This window comes from Zonotrichia albicollis, chromosome 1 (assembly GCF_047830755.1).
Source record: "Zonotrichia albicollis isolate bZonAlb1 chromosome 1, bZonAlb1.hap1, whole genome shotgun sequence".
NCBI lineage: Eukaryota > Metazoa > Chordata > Aves > Passeriformes > Passerellidae > Zonotrichia > Zonotrichia albicollis.
In genome coordinates, this window is record NC_133819.1 from 136,728,501 (window position 1) to 136,749,280 (window position 20,780).

The 20,780-nt window shown below is 37.0% G+C and overlaps 2 protein-coding genes across 4 annotated transcripts in view; one reads left to right on the forward strand and one right to left on the reverse strand.

The window, feature by feature from the left end:
* The first annotated feature begins 12 nt into the window (after window positions 1-12).
* On the forward strand, window positions 13-14,200 carry RMDN1 (regulator of microtubule dynamics 1). Its single transcript, XM_005479529.4, has 10 exons — window positions 13-145; window positions 789-900; window positions 3,594-3,681; window positions 4,626-4,785; window positions 6,110-6,199; window positions 6,838-6,893; window positions 8,951-9,038; window positions 10,646-10,676; window positions 11,867-12,000; window positions 13,999-14,200. Exons 1-10 carry the CDS (start codon window positions 35-37, stop codon window positions 14,035-14,037), a joined length of 909 nt encoding a protein of 302 aa, XP_005479586.2. The 5' UTR covers window positions 13-34; the 3' UTR covers window positions 14,038-14,200.
* Window positions 14,201-17,262: 3,062 nt separating this feature from the next.
* Window positions 17,263-20,780, reverse strand: part of WWP1 (WW domain containing E3 ubiquitin protein ligase 1) — a 57,253-nt gene continuing 53,735 nt past the window's right edge. For all 3 annotated transcript variants that reach the window (XM_005479531.4, XM_005479530.4, XM_074555514.1), the window contains 3 exons: window positions 19,554-19,650; window positions 19,181-19,253; window positions 17,263-17,990 (listed from right to left, as the gene is read on the reverse strand). In XM_005479531.4, coding sequence (XP_005479588.1) covers window positions 17,891-17,990; window positions 19,181-19,253; window positions 19,554-19,650 — 270 coding nt within the window. In that variant the 3' untranslated portion in view covers window positions 17,263-17,890. The remainder of the gene's footprint in view (window positions 17,991-19,180; window positions 19,254-19,553; window positions 19,651-20,780) is intronic.

Sequence of the window (20,780 nt, forward strand, 5' to 3'; positions counted from 1 at the left end):
CCTTCGCAGGCGGGGGGCGGTGCTGGCAGCGGCGATGGCGGCGCTCATGGCGGCGCTGGCGCGGCCCTTCCGCCGTGGCCCCGCCGGCCTGGGGACAGCGCTCCGGCGAGAGGCGATGGGCGGCCCCCGCGGCCGGGGGACTCAGGTAGCCGGGGTGCCGCTCGATGCGGGGAGCGCGGCCGCTTCCAGGGACTGCTTGGAATGCGCTGCCCGGGGACTGGGGAGTCACCGAGCTTGGAGGTGTTTTGGGGAAGACCGGACATGGTGCTCAGTGCCGGGCTGTATTTGGCGTGGTGGGGTTCGCTCGGAGGTTGGACTCGGTGATCTCAGAGGCCTCTTCCAGCCTAATTCACTCCGATTCCCACGGGTGTCGCCGCCGCTCGCCCCCGCGGGGCCGCTCCGCCGGCAGGAGGGAGGCGGGCGGAGGCTCCGGCACCGCGGGGCGTAGCGAGGGAATGGTTTGTTTGTGCGAGAGCAGCCCTGGCCTCGTTTGAGCAGTGCGCATTTGATTTTTGCTTCAAACCTTGTGTTTGCTCCGTACTCACGGTTTATGTCCAGTCTAGTGCTCTGTTCGTTTTCAGGCGTAATCGTGAGCTTCTGGTGAATATGCTTCAAATCCTTGCTTGATTAAGTGACATTTTGTATTATGAAGATTTTTTTTTTTAATTGTAAAGTCTTTTTTTTTTTTTGCTCAGAATCTGAGATATAACCCGTGATACAGACAAGAAAAACCTTTTTTGACTCGGAGTGATAATGTTCATTAATATCTATTTTATGATCCTACACAGGTGCTTAGGAAAAACCTTCAGAGAGGAGTTGTGCTTTCAACTGGCTCCTTTTTGGTTTATGAAGCTCATAAACTGATTTCTGGCTTTGCTGAGGTTCATGCAAGCTTCAAAGGTAATATTTTCTAATTTTGAAGTATATTGGGTATTCTGATATGAAACTTAAAATTTTTAGTACCAGAATTATAGAGGAAAATGGTGTAATGCTTTTGATTTTTTCCATTAAAACTGCATGCAGTGTCATTTCATGATAGGATGCTTTTGAGTTGGTTATGGGTGATGTGGTAGCACTTCAACAAGTGATTGTTTCAGGTATAACTGAAAGCAGATTAATAGCTCATCCTGTCAGGGATAGAACACGTGCACAAGGTGGATAATAACTAATTGGTTGCCCAATCTTTAATTACTGTTATTTACTCTTACTTTAATTAAGTCTTAATGGGCCTGTTAGGAATGCAGAGCAAAACTTAATCTATTTCTAGAAATTTTAGCTAATTGAGATTTTCAATATGAACACTGTGTAATTTCTGTTTAATCTAGTTGAGCAATACCAAGATAGTTCCTCATATAAAATTGAGAAATATCTTCTATTCCCTAACACTAAAACACAGGAAGCAAAGCCTTGCTTTACCGACTAGAAAACAATTTAACAAGTGGTAAAATGTTTTTTTGTATCCTTTGCATAAGAATAGACTCACTGTGGGAAGGACAGTAACAATATCTTAAAAGGGGATATTGTTACAGACTTAAAATTTGCCTGTCTAAATGAGGAATTTCAGAGTAAGCCTGACTGAAAGGAGAATGAGCCTGAACTGGGTGCTTGCTCACTGCATAGATGAGGTAGTAGCCAGTTCAGGTAACCTGTTTCTCTGTGTCTTAAAAAGAGGAAGATCTTAGATGTTTATGCAGAGAGAAATAAAAATTCAGATAATAAATTTTTTAAAGAATAAGGAGCTGTTTTATGTGCAGGAGTATCAGTGAGTAGATCTGAAGTAGCTACTCTACACAATTAAGAAATAATAATAATGAGGAATAAAGAATTCATCATTTCTTATGAGGAACATAAACATAAATAACGTTGCTTAGTTGGTCTTTTCAGTGCTCCCACATGAATCTGACATTTACATTGCCAAGAAAAGCAATGCTAATGGGCTTTCTATACAAGATGTGATAAATATGGTAAAAACAAGGGTAAAACAGAAATACCTGAAAAAAACTCTAAAGTAATAAAAATATAATAATTTGCATAAAACACCTTGTGAGAAATGCATTCAGAAGTTTTGAGTTCTGAGCATTTAGTCTTTAGATATGTTAGTAGTGTTCAGGTCAGCAAGCAAACATAACTATTTTGTGAAGATCATACTGAAGATGTACCATGAAGCTCATTTTGGACTCTGAAATCCAAAGCCCACATAGACCATTATCTTATCTTTGAAAGGGTTGAAAGAAGACATTTAGAGACAGCAAGGTTAAAAATTATCCAAAGTACATTGATTTATATTCTAGAATGTTTTCAAGCTGAAGAGGAGGCTTTTGCGTTCAGTTGCCTTCAGTGTTTTGCTTCTTCTGTAAAGAAAGCTGTGCTGACTTTAAATTGGCTACCATATTTAGTAGCCAACTTGAAAAAGGAAACCTTATAAACATGATTAATTTTTATGAAAGGGGTTAGAACTCATGTTTTGACTTGTAAGTTTGATCATGGACCCAAGAGTAATACCAAGGAGACAATAAGCATAGGTAGGTCTGTAAAAAATTAGACAAGGCTTTTGACTTAACAGGTATTTTTTTAATGCTTTGATGTTGGCAGAAGAGTAAACTTGAAGCTTGTTCTTCTGTACAGTTACATACACAACAAAATTACCCATCCATCTGCTTCCCTTTGGGTATTTCTCCTTCTAATTCTATCCTTCTTCATGCTATAATCCTCTATAGTGTGGTGTTTGATAATTCTGTTTCCTGTATGCTGTTCCAAGTGCTATATTTATTTATATATTATTTATATATTCATGCAGTTGTGGAAATTCTATTTCCCCACCACTGTTGTGTTTCAGAGTATTTTCTGGAAAAAACATAAAAATAATGGAACTTAATTCATAAATTGATATTCTAGAAAGCCAATTCTGATTTTCAAAATTATTTTTGCTATTAGTATCTTAAACACACTGGAGTTGCGGTTGATTGTCTTTTTTGGGGTTGTATTTCGGAAAATCCTGTGGACTTTGGTCAGAAAACCTTTAAGCAATGTTTTGTTTTGGCTTGTGAGTAAATAATAGGACTCACTCAAACTGCAGTAATGTTCTGGCTAAACTGTGGAACCATAAGAAGAATGAGAATGAAGAACATTTTTAAAAGTTGAGGGTTTTTCATTGTTATTGTAAGATTTTAATTCTTTACATATACTAATGAAGGGGCTTTGTTACTCTCAACTCTGTGCTGCACTTGATCTCCTCATCCGTTTTCCATACTTTTTTTTTCTCTTCTACCATTTTCACAAGTTAAAAAATAACTTATTTCTAGTAGACTGATGCACTGAGAAAGACACCTTGGGATGTTAAATCTGTCCAGCAGCCAAAGCTGTCATGCTGAAAGCTGTTGTAGTCTCACTGGAGAGGCACCAGTTGTCTTCCTCATTGTGCATTGTGCATGTTGCTTACTCAATCCTGCTGTGCTTGTAAGTTTGAAGTGATGGCCTAAAAATGAGCTACGTTGTTTTCAGCAGAGTTGTCTTGCTTTAAAATGTTTTGGTGATAATGTCTTAATTAACTACCATTCGTTCTTCTGTTTTCACAATTTTAATTCCTTCATAAGTGCAAGATGTGATTGAACAAGCAGACTACTTGTATGGGAGTGGAGAAACTGAAAAGCTGTATCGGTTGCTGGTTCAGCATAAAAACAGGTACTTCATTGCCTTGGGACATTAGTGTAGCTTCTTTTCTGTGCTCCTCTGTATTAGTTTTTCAGTTGATATACTCATTGTGGAATGCTGGAGAACCTATTTTTCACCCTTAAGTAAGTAGGAAGGAAGGACTTGTGATCTTTTTCCTCCTGATAGAAATATGAATGAAGAAAGAACTGATAGTTCTAGAAGGTGAGGGTTAACATTCAAGTTTTTTAGTCATGGTTGTTCATTACTTTAAGAATCCCTTAGAATACACTGCAAAATTCTGAAAGATATTAAAGTCTCTATTAAATTAGTAAGCCAATGGTAGTTATCTAAAGTATAATGAAGTGTAATCAGTGTTCCAAAGCAGTATGTTAACAAAATGAAACTTAAGATCCATAAGCTTGGACTGTAACCTACAATACACCATTTGGTAAATGATATGAATAAATACTTAAAGGTACAGGTTTGTGTGCTGGTGGTACAGCTAATCTGTGGATTTTTCACTGTTTTTCTAGGAAAAATTCAATAATTGGAATACAATTAGAAGGAAAAAAACCCACATAATAATTTAAGTATTCCAAGTAGACATCAATACAAATCAGCAGACTGCTGGAAAAAATACCATCTAGCTAAGAAGAGAGTAGCCCTCTTTTTCCTTCTGGAGTTTTGAGTGGTACCATTGGGGTTTCTTAAATCTGTCTTTTTTTGGAGAAAACAAAAACCTTTCCTGCAGATGTGTTTGCTTTGCAGACCAAAATGGCAGCCAAAGGTACTGTCAGACAGTCTGTAATAGTGGGCTTTCATTTGCTGTTTGTTACCTTGGAGTTGTCCATAGCATAGCATGACAGATGATTCACTGTTGTCCTATCACCCACTTGAGATATACTTTTAAATATTCCTTTTTTGCTTTGTTTCTCTGATTGCTTTAAAAATTCAGTGTTTCTGTTCCTAACCAGCGATGATGCAGAGTTGTTATGGCGGCTGGCACGGTCATCACGGGATCTGGCTCAGCTTGGTAGTACTTCTGCAGAGGAGAAGAAAAAACTGACGTATGACTCCCTTGAGTATGCAAAAAAGGCACTGGAAAAAAATGAATCAAATTTTGCAGCGCACAAGGTGAGCCTTGCAAAATAACTGAAATCTTGTTGATTTCTGCTTACAGAAAATAGAACAAATGTCATTGTGCTGTTTAAGGAACCTTTAGCATAATTTGGCTTTTCAGTTGAGAATGAATGAGACTTCTAATTCTTCCTGAAGTTTTTGGAAGATCTGAGTTCAGGCTTTTCCAGGTAAACTTCCTCTAGGGAAGCAGAAACTTTCAGTGCAAGACCATGGAAAGAAGTGACTGGTCAGGGTGATAACAGCTGATGAAATCAGCTCCTCCTATTCCAACCACGCCTTAAAAATGTTGAAATGTTGTACGTCACACATTCAGCATGCCTTTTCTGGGCTCTGTAGAGTATTTCAGGCCCTGGCTGCATTCTGCCCCATCTCTTTTTCTGTATTTTTTTTTGTTTTGGTTTGTTTTTTGGTTTTTTTTTGTCTGTGCTGCTTTTCTCACAGGCAAAGCAAAATGCAGTCCCTTGCCTTGGTATCTTGGATCGAGGAGAGGACATTGATTCTCTTTACACATGCAGACCAGCAGCTTGCTCTTTTGTTGATCGAGCTGTTCACAGCAAATACTTACTGCTTTGCTGAAGCTTGCCAGAACCCAGGCTAGCTCTGTGCACTCCAGTAGCCACAACAGGAGTGGGGAACAGCTGGGGACTGGGATTTGCCCATAGCTGAACCTAAAGTGCTTCAAACTGTACAGTGCACACTGCTACAACCAGAGCAGGGACCAGGTGAAGAAGGAAGGAGGAGACTCTTTGTCTTGAGGTTCCACTGGGAAAGTTTATTGCAGGTGGAGGGAGGAGGACAAAAAGAGCGCCCTGTCCTCACATGGAAGGGTTTTGTTCAGGGAGTGGATACAAACAGTTAACCAATAGGGAATCCTCAGGGGAGGAGTGAGGGGATTACATTAACCCTGTGGGACCAGTCAGGACAGGGGGAGGAGAGGGAAAGGTCACATGGGGCAATGGATGAGGGGATTTCTCGGTGGGTGTTTCCGTCAGGGGTTGGCCCAGGGGTGAGTGGCAGGGAGCATTCAGGAGAAGGGGCAGGGTTACCTTGACAGGCAGGGAGGAGACTGGAACAAAGGGAGGGGAGTACTTGCGGGACAGCTTTAAGGGAGGGTACAACTTACTGAAAAACCAACTTGGGGAAAATGTGGGAGTGTAACAAAATGAACCATTTAGCAGTAACTTAATGAAATAAACATGAACTGCAGCACTGCTTGTGGTTGTTTGTGGCAGTGGCAGCTGTTCTGCGTGGAAGTTTTTTAAAGGGTACTGTTAATATAGTGCTGTATTAAATGTTTTTTTTGTTATTTGAATTACAGTGGTATGGAATTTGCCTCAGTGATGTTGGGGACTATGAAGGAATCAAGACTAAAATTGGAAATGCAGTTATCATCAAAGAGCATTTCCAGGTAAAGCAGTTTTTTTGCATATGACAAGATTAATGTATCCAGTATGTATCTTGTGTGACAGCTGGTAACTGATTTTTGGTGAAATATTGAAAGCATACTTCTCTTCAGACTTCCTAGTAGCACTTTGGTTTTTGGGTTACTGTGACATATGCTCCAGAAATGCCCCAGAGACACGGAGTGCAAATTCTGTCCTGCAGTTAACTAAGTCACTTTAGAAGGGAGTCTTGAAATAGCTAAAGTGCTTTACACACCTCTTAGGACTAGATCAGTTGTAACTGTGATATTGAGAAATGGCAGTGTGCCTGTCCTTTTAACTGTGGATTATGTAACAGTAAAGGACAAATACTGGAGAAGATGAAGAACTACTAATTTTATATCACCAGAGGTTATATTAAAATCTAGACATGCCAAGTCTCAAATGCAGTGAGATGTGCTAGACATCTGTCAGTGTCATCAGACTTTTGGAGGTGAGCTGATTAAGTTGTGCATTGAGTTAGTGGTGTGTTGCCTTGAAATTCTACATACCGCAGTCTGGTTTAATTAACAGTATGCTAACAAGCCTATTTTTAAATAGATTTTAATCCATGTGTCAGAATAACTTCTTTACATATTGTGTTGTTTTTTTCTTCCCACACCAGAGAGCCATTGAACTGAATCCAAAAGATGCTACAACAATTCATCTTATAGGGATTTGGTAAGATGTATTTTCGAACTAAAGTTAGCACATGGCACAGAAAAATGCAAGAGTATAAAATATCTTGCATTAATTGCAGAACTGCTTGGAATAATATAGAATGTACTTGTAATTGATGCAAGCATGAAAACATATTGAACAGATATAGCATGTCATGCCTTGAAAAAGTCTAGCAATTCTTATGCAGTTGTAAAAGATGAAAAATAATTGTTCATTTAATTTATTTGTATGGAACTGCTAAAAAGTCCTTTTGCAGATGTTAAGTTTGCTTCATAGAATCCACAGTGGGCATCAGTGATAGCAAGTAGTAGCTCATTTTTTTCTGGATTATGAATGGGATCAAAACTCAGCACTGACTTTACATTGAATTTCAGTGATGGCTGCAACTTAATACAGTCCCTGAAAAGCTATCAAAAATGAGATGTATTCTGAAAATATTTTTTTTTACTATCTGTCAGGATACAGTATTTTAAAAGTTATATTAAATAAAGGGAGCTTATGAATGCATATATATTAACCAAAAATCATTGAAATTGAATTTACTTCTCAATGAAAATGATACTAAGAGTTACTGTTACATAGCAGGTAAATGGACTAGAAATAGAACTTGCCATACTAACCAGGGTATTCTGTGCAAGTGGTGTGATGGAAAGCAATATCCTTTATATGTTAGTGAGAGACTCTAGACAGCACTTTTGCTTATTTGTCTGAAAAAGACCAAAGATGTCACATTGATTTACCAGAGATCTCCATTGTAAAATTGAGAGATTGAAAATAAAGAAAGGTAATGTATTTTTAGCCTAAAAGAATACTAAAACCCACAGTCAATTTTTCCATTGTTTTTTTTGATCCTAAGTATCAAAGAAAATTATAATGATAAATGCTCCAGAGTTTTTTACTAGTTCAGAACCTTTGGAATCCACCATTCATTCCCATGTGATTCTCATTGCAATAGTCCAGATTTTTAAGCAGAAGTACATGCTACCAACTGACTAAGCCTCAAAGTCCATTTTGAAATAGGAAGCTTGTTCTGGAGAGTACTTCAGACATTGTTCCCAAGGAAAACTAGAAAATATTATCAGAAATGTTAGATTAATGCTGCTTTTGGCTCTAAAATATTCCCATGTTGTATATTTAAATCTACTCCTTACTGAATTCCAGAGCCATCTTGATTTGAAACTGGCATTTAGTATCAGCCAGTTCTTGAGTATATCCTCTCTTCTCTTTCTAATCTGTTCAGGACTAAATCTGTTTCTGATAAGGTACATCTAATGACAGAATTTCAACTCCAGCAGTGTATTCCATGTCTTGCCTGCCTCTCCTCCAAACATTTACAGTTACTAATTTTTCACCTCCTCTAGAATGCTCTATTTTACACAGTTAATAGCAATTGTAATCTCATCGTGGGAGGCTGCTAAAGTGAATATCATTGTTTAATGTTTGCACTCAGAATGTTCTGTGCCCTTGAAATGCTTCAAAAAAAATGTTTCATTCTTCCAGCACCAATAAGATAGGTGACTGATTGATTACCTGTGTTATTTAGTAGATAGAAAACCAGCATAGCATGGCTTAGCCTAGAGCACAGTGGTTTGATTTATGAATTTATTTTCATTCTTATAGATCAGAGTCTCAGGAATGTACTGCAGATCTACTTTATATTAATAATTGAGAAAAGCAAAGTAGTGTTGAGGTAAGGCAATGACATTATTCAGTTGTGTTGCTTTTGCAAATACATTAGAACAAAATATAAATAAATCATTAAAATCATTCAAGCTCAAAATCTGTTTCATTCTTAGTAATTGTTCCAGTTTTAGCTACTGTAGTTAGTTCCCAGTAAAAGACACGCCAAAACTTCTTTAGTGGCAGCTTCAGGCATCCTGTATTTTTGTTTACAGGTGTAAGAACATGCTTATAGAACTTGCAGTGTGTCTGCAGTTTTGACTCTTGGAACCAACAATTAGGACATCCAGTTTTTATGTCCAACAACAATTCTGAGACTGTTGTTTGAAAACAAGTGAAATGTGAAGGGTAGATATAAATGTTGCTTTTTCCTTCAGGTGTTACTCTTTTGCTGAGATGCCATGGTACCAAAGAAAAATAGCTGCAACACTGTTTGCCACACCACCAACTTCCACATTTCAAGAGGTAGAGTATGAAAATATTTCACAGATTGTTATTCACAGATATTGTTAACACAGATATTGTTATCTGTGAAAATAACAATATTCACAGATTGTTATTCCCCCCACAAAGCTGATGTTACACTTTGTACTTATTTTCCTGACAAAAACTGACCTCGAATTATGCAATAGGCATGGAGTTGTGAGTTTACAACTGTCAATAATAAAATGAGAACATGAGAGTGAGAGGTATCTAAAAACATAAAAACCTTTAATTTTCTTCAGCTGTAGCACACACAGAATAGTGTAAATTATTTTGGTAGTTTTTGCATGAGAAAATAATAAGCTATATGTAACTTAGCTTGTACTTACTGCTGTGCCCTGTTGGAGATAACTGTCTGTACTAGTCCAGTGCTGATGATTTTTATGGTGGTGTTATGCCATGTAGCTATTTGATAGTTAACAGAATTTGTCCCCTTAGATTAAATGCAAAAAGCAACAGCTCACTTTGTTACTTAAGATGAACAAATACCCTTTAATTCTCTGGCCACATATGGTGTGGGCTTTTTTCACTTGAAGTACTTTTGTTCCTCTTTTCCATGAACATTCCTGCTGTCATATACCCTACAACATACTAACAAGATGTTAATCCTTTAAAATAGTGCATCTAAACCAGTGTGCATCTTATTTAAACACCCATACATAAATAGAAGCTTGACAATTAAATTGGTAATAGAAAAATTTGGTGCAGCTGTTTTAATCTTTGTTTGTTTAGAGCAACCAATAACTCTTTTGTTCTCTTAAAGTGAGGGTGGGCAGGCTGCTTGCTGTTACACAAAAAACAAATTAAGAGCTATTTGAAAAAGAAATAAAACTCTTTAATGGAATGTCAAGCCTGTAAGTTTTCCTGAAAAACCACTCTCAGAAGAATACAAAGCATCAGCCAGGATTTCAAATATTGCCAGAATAATGCCAATCCCAGCATTCAGTTCCGTAGCACTAAAACTTGCTGAAGAAGTAAACTTGTACTGGTAAGATTTCTGCAATCTCAGTACAAAAACTGTTTTGTAGATACATCCATACTTTCAAGTTCTGTGAGAGCTTTTTCCCTCCTCCTGCTACTGTTAGGAAAAGGTAGGGATGGACTGAAATTTTGGATGGGAAACTTATTGAAAATGTGTAGATATCACAGATGTTTATCCTTATGCCAGAGAGGTTACTGATTGGTGCTCTGGGGGAGTCAGTTCTCTCTCCAGTATTTATTAATGACCCAAATCATAAGATTTTTTTTTCATCTATTAAATTTATACATGAAAAATAAATTGAGAAAACTGCAGATGTGGTGGATAGTACTAACAAAATTCAAAATTTATCTTGACAAGTTGAATTGGAAAAACACAATCCAGTTTGATAGGAACAAATAGGAGGTACTATGCTTAGGGAAAAAGTAGTAGGGGATAGTACTAATTCTTTTGAGATGGTGTCAAATCTAATTGGACATCAGTAGCATGCTGAATTAATAAAAATAATATCAGGGACAGGAACTCCATCAGGTATGTGCATAAGACTTTAGTTTGACTATTGTGTTGAGTTTATTCTCCACTTTAAAGAATACAACTTTGTGTTTTACAGGCTCTTCGTTACTTCCACATGGCAGAAGAAGGTAAGACCTGTGGCTCATTTTGACTGAGAAATATCTTTTAGGATTGATGACTTCCAGCAAACCTCTAGCTGTCAGTATTACCTTAGTAACTGTAGTCACCAAACCCAAAACAGTGTAATATGATCAGCTGATAAATGTGGTGTGCCTCTCAGCACGCTGAGCTCTTACATTGCAATATTTTATCAGTATGTTACACATCTAGTATAAATACCAAAGTGAAATTCATACCTTCCTGAGAATAAAGTACTCTTCCCTAAGGAATTCAACAGGAGTACAGGGAGGCAGCAGAAATCAAAAAAGGGAATTCTGTGTTACTTTTTCAGAATTTTCTTAAGAGTTCAAAAATCCTCTGTATTCTAAATAGAAAACAGAAAAAGCAGACTTTTTATTATTTCAGAAGGTATTATGCCAATCTGACAGTTAAACTGTGCACATGATTAAAAATAAAATATGAACGTGTTATTTCTCCAGGAGTGAAGCCATAAGCAAAACTCACTAGCTGAAAGATAAAGGAACACAAGGGAGGACAGTGTTCTATGAAAGATTTGTACATAGTTAAGTTATTGAAGATTAGAGGAAAGGCTCATAGTGTGTCTTCCCGAGTGTCAGGTAATGCAGCTGTGAACTTGGAACAGTGAATTTCATCTCAAAATTTGCCCCAAAACACCTCCGTATGTTTCAAAACCTGACCTTAAATCCAGCAGTAGAGAAAGCCTGTGCTGTAAATATGAACAGCAGGCAAGATTAGTCTTTAATAGTGAATGATGCTTTATAAAAGCAAGATGAAAACCTCTCCTTAAAAAATGTTTCTTCTGCACAGCGAAAATTAAGCTGGTATCTGTATGTGCTAGCAAATGTGCCCCATTTTCCCTTGCCTATACCTGCTAAGCTGGTTGCATTGCCTGGTATACCTCCTAGGTCCAGAAAAGCCCAAAACCTGCACAGCAAAGCTGTTGTGCTTTAAGCTCACTGCTTTGCTCTTTCTGAGGAATCTAATGTCATTTAGTATATTAACTAGCAAGCTGCTAATTAATACAATTGTTTATGAAAAGAAAAAAAAAAATCTAACACGTGAAAGTTTTACATTTACTTCCTTCTTATCCAAAGCCAAATCATGTTTTCTAAAACAAGTATCAAAGTATAATATGCTGATAATTCTCATCTGAAGTTTTTCTTCTGTCTCTATGCAGCTGATCCAAATTTCTACAGCAAAAATTTGCTCTATTTGGGGAAAACATACTTGAAGTTAAACAATAAGAAAATGGCTCTTCTGTGGTTAAGCAAAGCAAAGGAGTATCCTGCACAGACAGAGGAGGACAAACAGGTGGGAAGTTAAGAACTGTGATCATACAATCATATATTGTATCCAATATGTATGACATCATGGCAGTGGAATGTCTTATAAAAGTAACTCAGGGCAACTTATAGTTCAGCACCTTTAACTCAGAATCACATCAGCACTAAAAAAATTCTATTATGTTACTAGCCACCTCTGGAAACTGTGGTTGGAAATACTCTGTTTTATTCATAGCAGGGAACTCTTTCTTCTTCATGGTAGTTCCATAGTGCCAACAACAACCCAGCCTTAGCTGTGTTACTGAAGGTCACACAGGCACCTCACTAGCCTGTTTCTGTGTGAACACAGAATCACCTTTCATGTGCCTGAAATGGGTAAGGTAGGAATTACATTGTGGAATAGTTCACAATCATGGGAACACAAGGAAGAAAAAACCCAGATGTAACAAAACTTTAACATTGCAGTCCTTTCCAGGCCCCTAGGGAGAGATTCAGATGATTTGAGTAACACAAATGAAGGTAATGTATCTTTGACAGCAGATCTCCAGTGCTAGATGTCATGAGTCACTTAATTACCCTTTGAAACTCTGCAGAAGGATTCTGGTTGGGAGGGTAGGCATCTGCTTCCTACCTAAACATTCAAAGAACTTCCAAGAGAGGTAATCCATTGGACTTGTTCATACCTGATAATGCATTCAGTATAAACCAATGCAATTGCAGTTACCTTTCAGAAACAAACCTATTAGCATCTCAACTAACAAAGCCTCAATTTGCATTTGATTTTTTTATGGCTGATTGACCTCTATTTCATTTAGCATTAAAGCTGCAGTTGAGATGCAGCATTCTGAATGTCCAACATAAGAAATACTTTGGTAGGATTTTGCATTTCACACCTCAGAAAAAAACACTACCGAGACAGTGTTTCAGAATCTCTCTGTACACTTGCTAGTAAGCCTAAAACTGTTTCTTCCAAAACTGAGTTCCTTTAGTAACATCTTTCAGTCGAAAAACAAGTCTTGCATTCCTCCAGTGCCTTGCACAATGTTTAGGAATTTAATAGCCTAGAGGAGTAGTTGTCTCAGGTGTGTAAGGAATTGGTCAGTTCTTCTGACAGGTACTAGTAGCCAGAGACACACATGAAACCAGGAACCATTCAAAAAGTATAGTCAGGAGTGAATTTTGTGCAGTGGCCAAGTTGTTAAACCACTGAACTGCTTCAGCTACTTGTGGCCTCCTGGTACTGACATCTATTTCTTAATCTCTTAGAGGAGTGCAGAGCTGCTGAACTGAGAAAGGCAGCATTCTCTCCATTCTCTGGGTGTTAAATGCAAAATTCATTGGGAACTAGACTTGGTAGTCTACTATGAAGGGAACTGGCCTGTGCAAAGACATTTGAATCTTGTCTCAGCATAACTAGGTTTTCTGAACATTTGTTATCCCAGATACTCAGAGGTTTTCTGGCTTACACTGTCTGCATGGCTTGCTATGTCATTACCATTGTTGGGATGGAGTTTTTTTGTGGCTTGAGAAGGGAGGAGAGGGCGTTGAGATTTTTTTGCTTTTTGCTTCAGTTTGTTGTTGGGGAGTGTTTTAATATGAATGTTAGAGACCATATTAAAATTTTACTAGGTTTTAGCCAGAAACCTTAGGCAAACAGAGCCTCAGAAATGGTCTCACTTCTTAGTTGCTGTCTGAAGTGTTGAAATCCCTAGGCTGGTTTGGTATGGTCAGAGGTAGGACAGTTTCCTGCATGCTCCTATTGGACTGCAGCAAATCAAGAACTAGTGTCTGTATTCAACACAAATAAACTTCATTTATGTAGTAAGTGAATGACACTGAAGACACTGGCTTAAGTGATTTAGTCTGATTCATATTTCAAGTACTGAGCATCTTAAACTACAGAAGAAAAATGACTCGTCCTAGGACTGTCACAGCTGCAGGTAAACATTTGGGTGCTTCTGGGGGAAGTTTTGCTAGAAGAGACTGTAACTATCTGGGACTGTTATGTTACATTTATTTCTTTCAGGTACAGAAAGAAGCTTTGGAGCTGCTTAATTCTATATAAGAAGAAACAAGATAATGGGAAGTAAGTGCCTCAGGTTTGAGCAGCATAGGAAAAAGGCCCCAAATACTACTTCAGTTTACTGAAGCTGTTACTAAAAGTACAGCTCAGACCTTCTGTCTCCCTCTCATTTCTATTAAAATCTGAACTGAAAGAATCTGTTTCATTATGTGATCCTGTGTGTTCATTTACATGGGAATGAAGGGGTCTTCATTCACAAGCAGGGTCAATAGTTAGACAGAAAAGGCTGGGAGAGTGATAGCCTGGGGTTTAAATTAAGTTTTTTACACTTCTAAACTACAAGTTATTTATGAGGAATAATAAGAAATGTGACTAGCGTAAGTTTGAAGAAAGGAGGGACAGGGTCATGACATAATTATAATCCTGCAGTTTTTTCTACAGTGTTTTCTTGTGAGGTTCAATGGCCTTCAAGAGAAATAGATACTCCTACAGATTTATCATTAAGGCTGCACCATCTTAATTACAATGCTCTTAAATGCTAGTGTTTGACTCTGCAGAAAGTGTTGTGGTTTAAAATAAAAAATGAAGGAAAAAAGAACAAGTAGGGAACATCTAAGAAAATCCCTTTATTAGTGATATCAGCATGTGCAGTGAGAAGCTTTGTGATGATTTAGTGGCTGTAAATGTCTGCTGAGCACACACACTTTACCCCAGACTGTAACAATAGGAGAAATACACTCCCAGTACATTAGACAGTAACTACTGTGGAACGATATGGACTTCTGTTTGTAGACATAAAACTTTCTTCTTGCTCCTTCTACTGTGTTGGCAGGAATTTTCACCAGAAATACGAAGTCATCTAAATTAGGTGTCCAGCCAAACAATATACTCCAATTACCCAAGAGAAAAAGTGGACAAAAGTATGAAGAAATACCAAACATGTGGTATTCTGAATAGAACAGCCTAAAAATAAAATTACTAGAAAATACCTAGTATTTGCTATACTAGGAAAGGGTATTGTAATTCTAGGAGTAAGATGAAGAACAGCATAAATTGCTTAGACTAACAAACCAAGCTAAGTCAGTAGTAAAATTTCATGATTGAGAGAGAATCTGGGGCCTGATGCCACAAAACTACAGTTAAAACAGGATTTTCCCAACTACCATAAAGTAACTATTATTTTTTTATTAGTAGAGCATCATAATGAAGTCCTCTATGTTACAGTGTCTCAGGGTGGGTGATAGAGTGTTCGAGAGAGAATTTTCTGCATTCATATTCTACCAAAGCATCTGCATAGTTGCTTCCAGTAGCTTTGTGGCAGAGGCATCTTTATTTAGGGGCCTTTTCTACTGTTGCACAAAGGAAGAATATCCAAAGTAAAGCTGTGAAGTGTGTAGTGAAAAGCAGCTCAGTTGCAGAAAGAAAGGAAACAACAAAACCCATAAACTACACAACAGCTCCTTCAAGTCGTATTACTTCCCTTGTCTGATCTCCAGCCATTGCTGCCTTCCCTCTTTTTGCTGTCTTACTCACTCTCCCCAATTTTAGGTGAAATATGGGGAATTCAAGTGGGAAAAGAAAAAAATACATCACAGTCTATCTGAAATTCCCAGAAAATGCCAGTACTGTACATACATGCACACAGGTATATTATTTTGCTTTCTTTTTCTCCAGTCATTCTTTCAGTCAGGCCCTTGACACCAATTCACAGGTCATACACAGAAAGCTACTGGATTTGGTTTTTTCATGATTACTAATCCTTACCCCCAGGAAAAACCACTGCAGGTATGAGACAGCTGAAGTTACCAAAACAATAAAACAACTACATTCTTGTGGTGTGCTGTCTTTTTTATTTCGTTCAGTTACTCACAGATTCACAAAATTCAGCAGTTGGTAGTGGGTCACCAAGTCATTCATTAGTGCAAATTCATTAACTGTGACATTTAGCCCTGCTTGTCTTTTAGGCAAGTGACACACACACTCTGGTGCCTGGCCTTTGACCTTCTTGGTTTGTTTTCTTAAATTTCCTCCATTCTGACCAGCATAAGTGATAATTTACGTGGATTTGCACTTCAAATGAATTTAGTGCTATATAAAAATGGTTTTGCAAAAGATATTTGGTGGTGTATGAAAAACCCTCTAAGTGGTGGAAATTTCTGAAGCTCTCACAGAAAAGTTAATGTAAGACAGCAGTCTGTTTGGGCCCGCTGCACCACTGCTGTGACCAGAGCTCTGTACAGCTACAGCTCCAGGGTAAGCTGTGCATATTGAATACAAAGCCTTGAGACAATCCAATATGTAGAAAAATAAACTTTTGGCAGAATTCAGCTGCTGCATTGGAAAGATACATGAACAGATATAGCTGGTTTTTTCTGCATGTACACTTTTAACAGTGCAATATGATATGTTAACACCAGTGTGTTGAATCATATTCTAAAATCATGTGTGTACAAAATTCTGTGTAATTTAAATGTAATGGAATTTACAGGTAATATTTAAAGCATATTACAAATGGTGATTTAAAACACATTTTTACTCTATAATAAGGAAGCACAGTTTGCCTAAAGTAGCATTTAATATAATTCACATGAATAAGGTGTTAAATTTTAGTACTTTTTTAAACATGTCTTTGCAGCTCAGCAAATATATGCCAATAAAATGCCAATAAAACTAATTTTAAAATGTTTTTATATTATTGTGCACTTAGGACAAACTTGATCTACATAAAAGGATGACAGGTTTTAGATGTACTTTATTCAAATACATCTAAATTTCAGTTAATTTTAGAGAAATGAGAGTATTTAATACTAAATAATATTTTTATCTGTGCAAAGCTTAAGTAACTTTCATTTTATTTGAGTTTACTAAATCCAGTATCTGAAACTGAACAAGAACATCGAAGCAGCAAAATTCACATTTCCTTTTGTATACCCTTATAGCTCAGTTAACATTAACATAACTCTACAAAGTTATAAAAAGGACATCACAGATTGGAAAGGGAAACCAAACAAAACAAAACCAAATTAAAAAAAAAAAAAAAGCCTGCAAGACACCAGACCAAGAAGAGAATGGGTAGTATTTTCTCTTTTATTATTTTTTCTTTGAAGATTACCTAACATCCTCGTGGTAATAACCCAAGGTACTATGTAAACAAATTTCAATGCTGCTCAAATGAATTAAAATACTCTGTTCAGCTCCTGCAGTAAGTCAGAAGAGTGGCACCAATTCCTTTCAACATTAAATCACATTCATCTCATTGTACATGACTCTTGTGCAAGTAGTAAAGGCTTTATTCATGACCTTGGCTACATCAGTAGAGAGGGATATATCAGCTATTTATGTATTTAAAAAATTAAACTGACAGAAAAACAGATTCTGTCGTCTCAAATACCAGCAGCATCTTTCTACATATTTAGGATACATTTGGCCTAAGCCTTTAACACCTTTTAGAACAGCCATGCAGTGAAACAAACTTAGAGATGTTTCTTTAGAGAACACTGAGCAGTTTAAACATTTTTCTGAATGATAAAGCCAAGATAAAGCAAATCCAGGCCCTTTTAAATGGCTGCAACTTTTCATACACTTAAAGCTCTATAAAACTAGAGCCCATTAGTATATATATTTATATTTTTATATATATATATTTAAATAAGTCTCTTGTCTGCTTTCAAAATTTATGGAGGGGTTTTTCTGGTCTTTTGAAAGGGCAATAAATAAAAGTAGAAAAGGCTGAACTGTTTTGCATATATTTGTGGAAGAACAGAGAACAATTAAACTTTTAGAGTTCCAGAAAGATCACTGTACAGAACAAAAAGCTTATATACAATAAGGTGTGCAATTTTAGTTGGCTGGGCCTTTTATTATTCAAGATATCCTTTTTGACTAGAAGTCACTTCTACTCTTGTCCAAATCCCTCTGTTTCTTCAATGGCAAAGAGCAACTTCTCTTTTAGTTGTTCATAGCTTTTATATGGTGGCAAATCCAAACGATTAAAACTGAGCAGGAAAAAAACAGAATTTTGTTAAGTTTACTTAAATCCCATGCAGAACTCTACAGAACTCAATTGTTATAGTGGAAGTTATAAATGTTCTGATCTAACAATTAGAAAAAAATTAATAACAATCAGCACAAACTCATTGCCTTGGCATTTCTACAAGAAAGAAAAAGTCAAAGTTTCAGAGCAATATTTTAAGAAACAAAAGACTATTACCAGATGAAAAACCAGAATGGTGAAAGACTGTCCAAGATACAGGAAAATATACTACTTCAAAAAATATAAAAACATGATACTTGCAATAATAATTGACTATAATAGTAATACATAGAAAAGGAAATTTTCAGCATGAAATTTAATCCTAGTTTGATGCATCTCCAAATTTCAACAACAGCATGAAAAAGCTGAACTTTTCTCCTTCCTACACATGCTTGGATATAGGTGGGTGTTTTTTCCCTGTAAACTTTGCCCTAAAAGACTTCTGCCAAAATATTTCATTCCGTGTCTTCCTCAAAATTATCCTAGACAAGATATGTTTAACTCTTGCAAACATCACTCAAAACAAAATCCAGTGGAGAAAATGTAAAATGAAGGATACCCTTGAGTAGTTTAAAAATATAATGAATATTATTGTCACAGGTTGCCAAAGGAAACTGTCCATTTTGCACAGTCTATATAAAAAACTGCACCAGTTCAGTATGTACAGGAATGCCAAGCCAATAATGGCCCATCTGAAGCCTGGTGGGAAAAAGTATCAGCATTCTTGGCTAAGCATCCTTTTGAAGGTTTTCTGTCATTTCTTTCATGCTACTTCTTCTTGTGACTATACATTTTATCTTCTATAATGTTACTTCATAATAACTCTACCTAACAACTATGTACCTACTACTAACATGACTTGTTTAGTTATTTAATATTCTCTAAAAGAATTAGGAAAGCACCTTTCAGTTCTACACAAGGATTTCTCATATTTTTGATAGATCTGACACTGACAAACTGTTGAGCACAGTTGCAAAATTGTAGAAGAGGGCAACTGGGAAAGTTTTCAATACTGGCATGTCAGGGCAATCAAATGAAACTGAAGATGGAGATAGAGAATTGATCCAAATTACATTTCATTTGATTTGGCCAATGCAAGCCTGGAAGAGATAAACTAGTAAAGGTACAGAAAGTTATCACATAACAACTCACCAAGTGTGACTTCTTGGTAACCAGGTTTCCTTACCAACTTTTTCAATGCAGAATTTCTGAGGACCATTACTTCCTAAAAAATAAGATTTTGAAAAGTGTAATCTGTTCCTTTTAAGTACCATACAGGATATATATGTGAACACTACACAACTCAGGCACAGCAGAGTTCATTAGTTACATGAACATGCTTCTCACAGAAACAAGCTAATTTCCAAATAGTTTATAAACATGTTCAAGGGATTTATGATATAAAAAGCCCTTCTAGATCCAAGGTGATGAACATGAAGTTCCTCTTATCTGTACACTTGCAACATGGTTCATTTGCAAATGAAACAGTGACAATATAAAACAGTTCTGGTCACCTTTTACTTACCCATAAGTTCAGCAAATCCACCCAGTGGTAATCTGCAAGTGCCAGTGACAAACTGCAGAAGTCGCATGCGAACCTCGTTGTCTGTTTCTTTTACAAACTAGGCATAGAAATTCAAATTAATTAATAAAAAGCTGGACAAAACCAAAAACCTCATGAGATGGTTGAAAAAGTATAATTCCATTAAAAAAACCACCACCTTGTTTAGCACCTACTTGCATTTCTTTACTTTAGCAAAATGGGGTGGACAGAAAAGAACAGTGATTTCAGATTATATGCACTGTAAGCCACTACAATGTGAAGGCTGGGAACAGCAAATAAGAAGAATCCTTTCCTATTATATTTTATACAATAAAATACAGGTCATGTCAATGTTTTGTATAAAGACTACTGTCATTGTTATTAAACACAGCACTGGTCTAGCCACAGAGTGGGTATTTCAAGACTAAGAAAATCTTGCATATAAATGTTGGTACTTAAACTTCTGGTTTAGATTCTTTCAGTACCAAGCATCTTAAAAAGATTTATCATCAGATCTTATGATATAAATAAGATAGGAAATAACTGATTTGCACCACTTTCCCAGAGAAACTTAGTCAAAAGCATCTCTAAAATGGTGGTTTTTCAAAAGGCAGGAAGACCCTAGGTCTGACTTCTCTTTAGGAAAATTTGTAGAATAGTGCCAGAATAGTATTTGAGGGTTTTCCTTAGCCAACTCCATTAAAATGTGAGTGAAGATTAGCCAGTTAGTATGACAAATAATCATAAGTACTAAGTGACATTTTTAGATCACTGAATCAGAATGGTTTGGGTTGAAATGGACCTTATAGATCATCCAGTTACAACCCCTCTGCCACAGCAGGCATACACTTTCCCCTAGACCAGGTTGCTCAGAGCTCCATGCAGCCTGGCCTTGAGCACCTCCAGGGATGGGGCATCCATAGCTTTGCTGGAAAATCTATTTCAGTGCGTCACCACCTTCACAGCAAAGAACTTCCTCCTAATAACTAACCTAAAGCTACTATCTCTTCGAATCCACTGCCTCTTGTCCTGTCACTACATCCTCTAGTAAAAAGTCACTCTCCTCCTTTCTTGTAGTCTCCCTTCAGGTACTGGAAAGTGAAGATGTTCAGGTGTACTACATATAATAATATTTACTAAGTAGATCATTAAGAATAAAATAAACCTCACTGAATAATCAGTAAGGACAAGATACAGAAGAAAATATTC

Bases quoted from the DNA above. Each gene is read 5' to 3' on its own strand.
- RMDN1 (XM_005479529.4), top strand. From the start codon at position 35: ATGGCGGCGCTCATGGCGGCGCTGGCGCGGCCCTTCCGCCGTGGCCCC. The intron at 146-788 runs GTAGCCGGGGTG...GATCCTACACAG, and splicing joins CCCGCGGCCGGGGGACTCAG to GTGCTTAGGAAAAACCTTCA. The intron at 10,677-11,866 runs GTAAGACCTGTG...GTCTCTATGCAG, and splicing joins CTTCCACATGGCAGAAGAAG to CTGATCCAAATTTCTACAGC.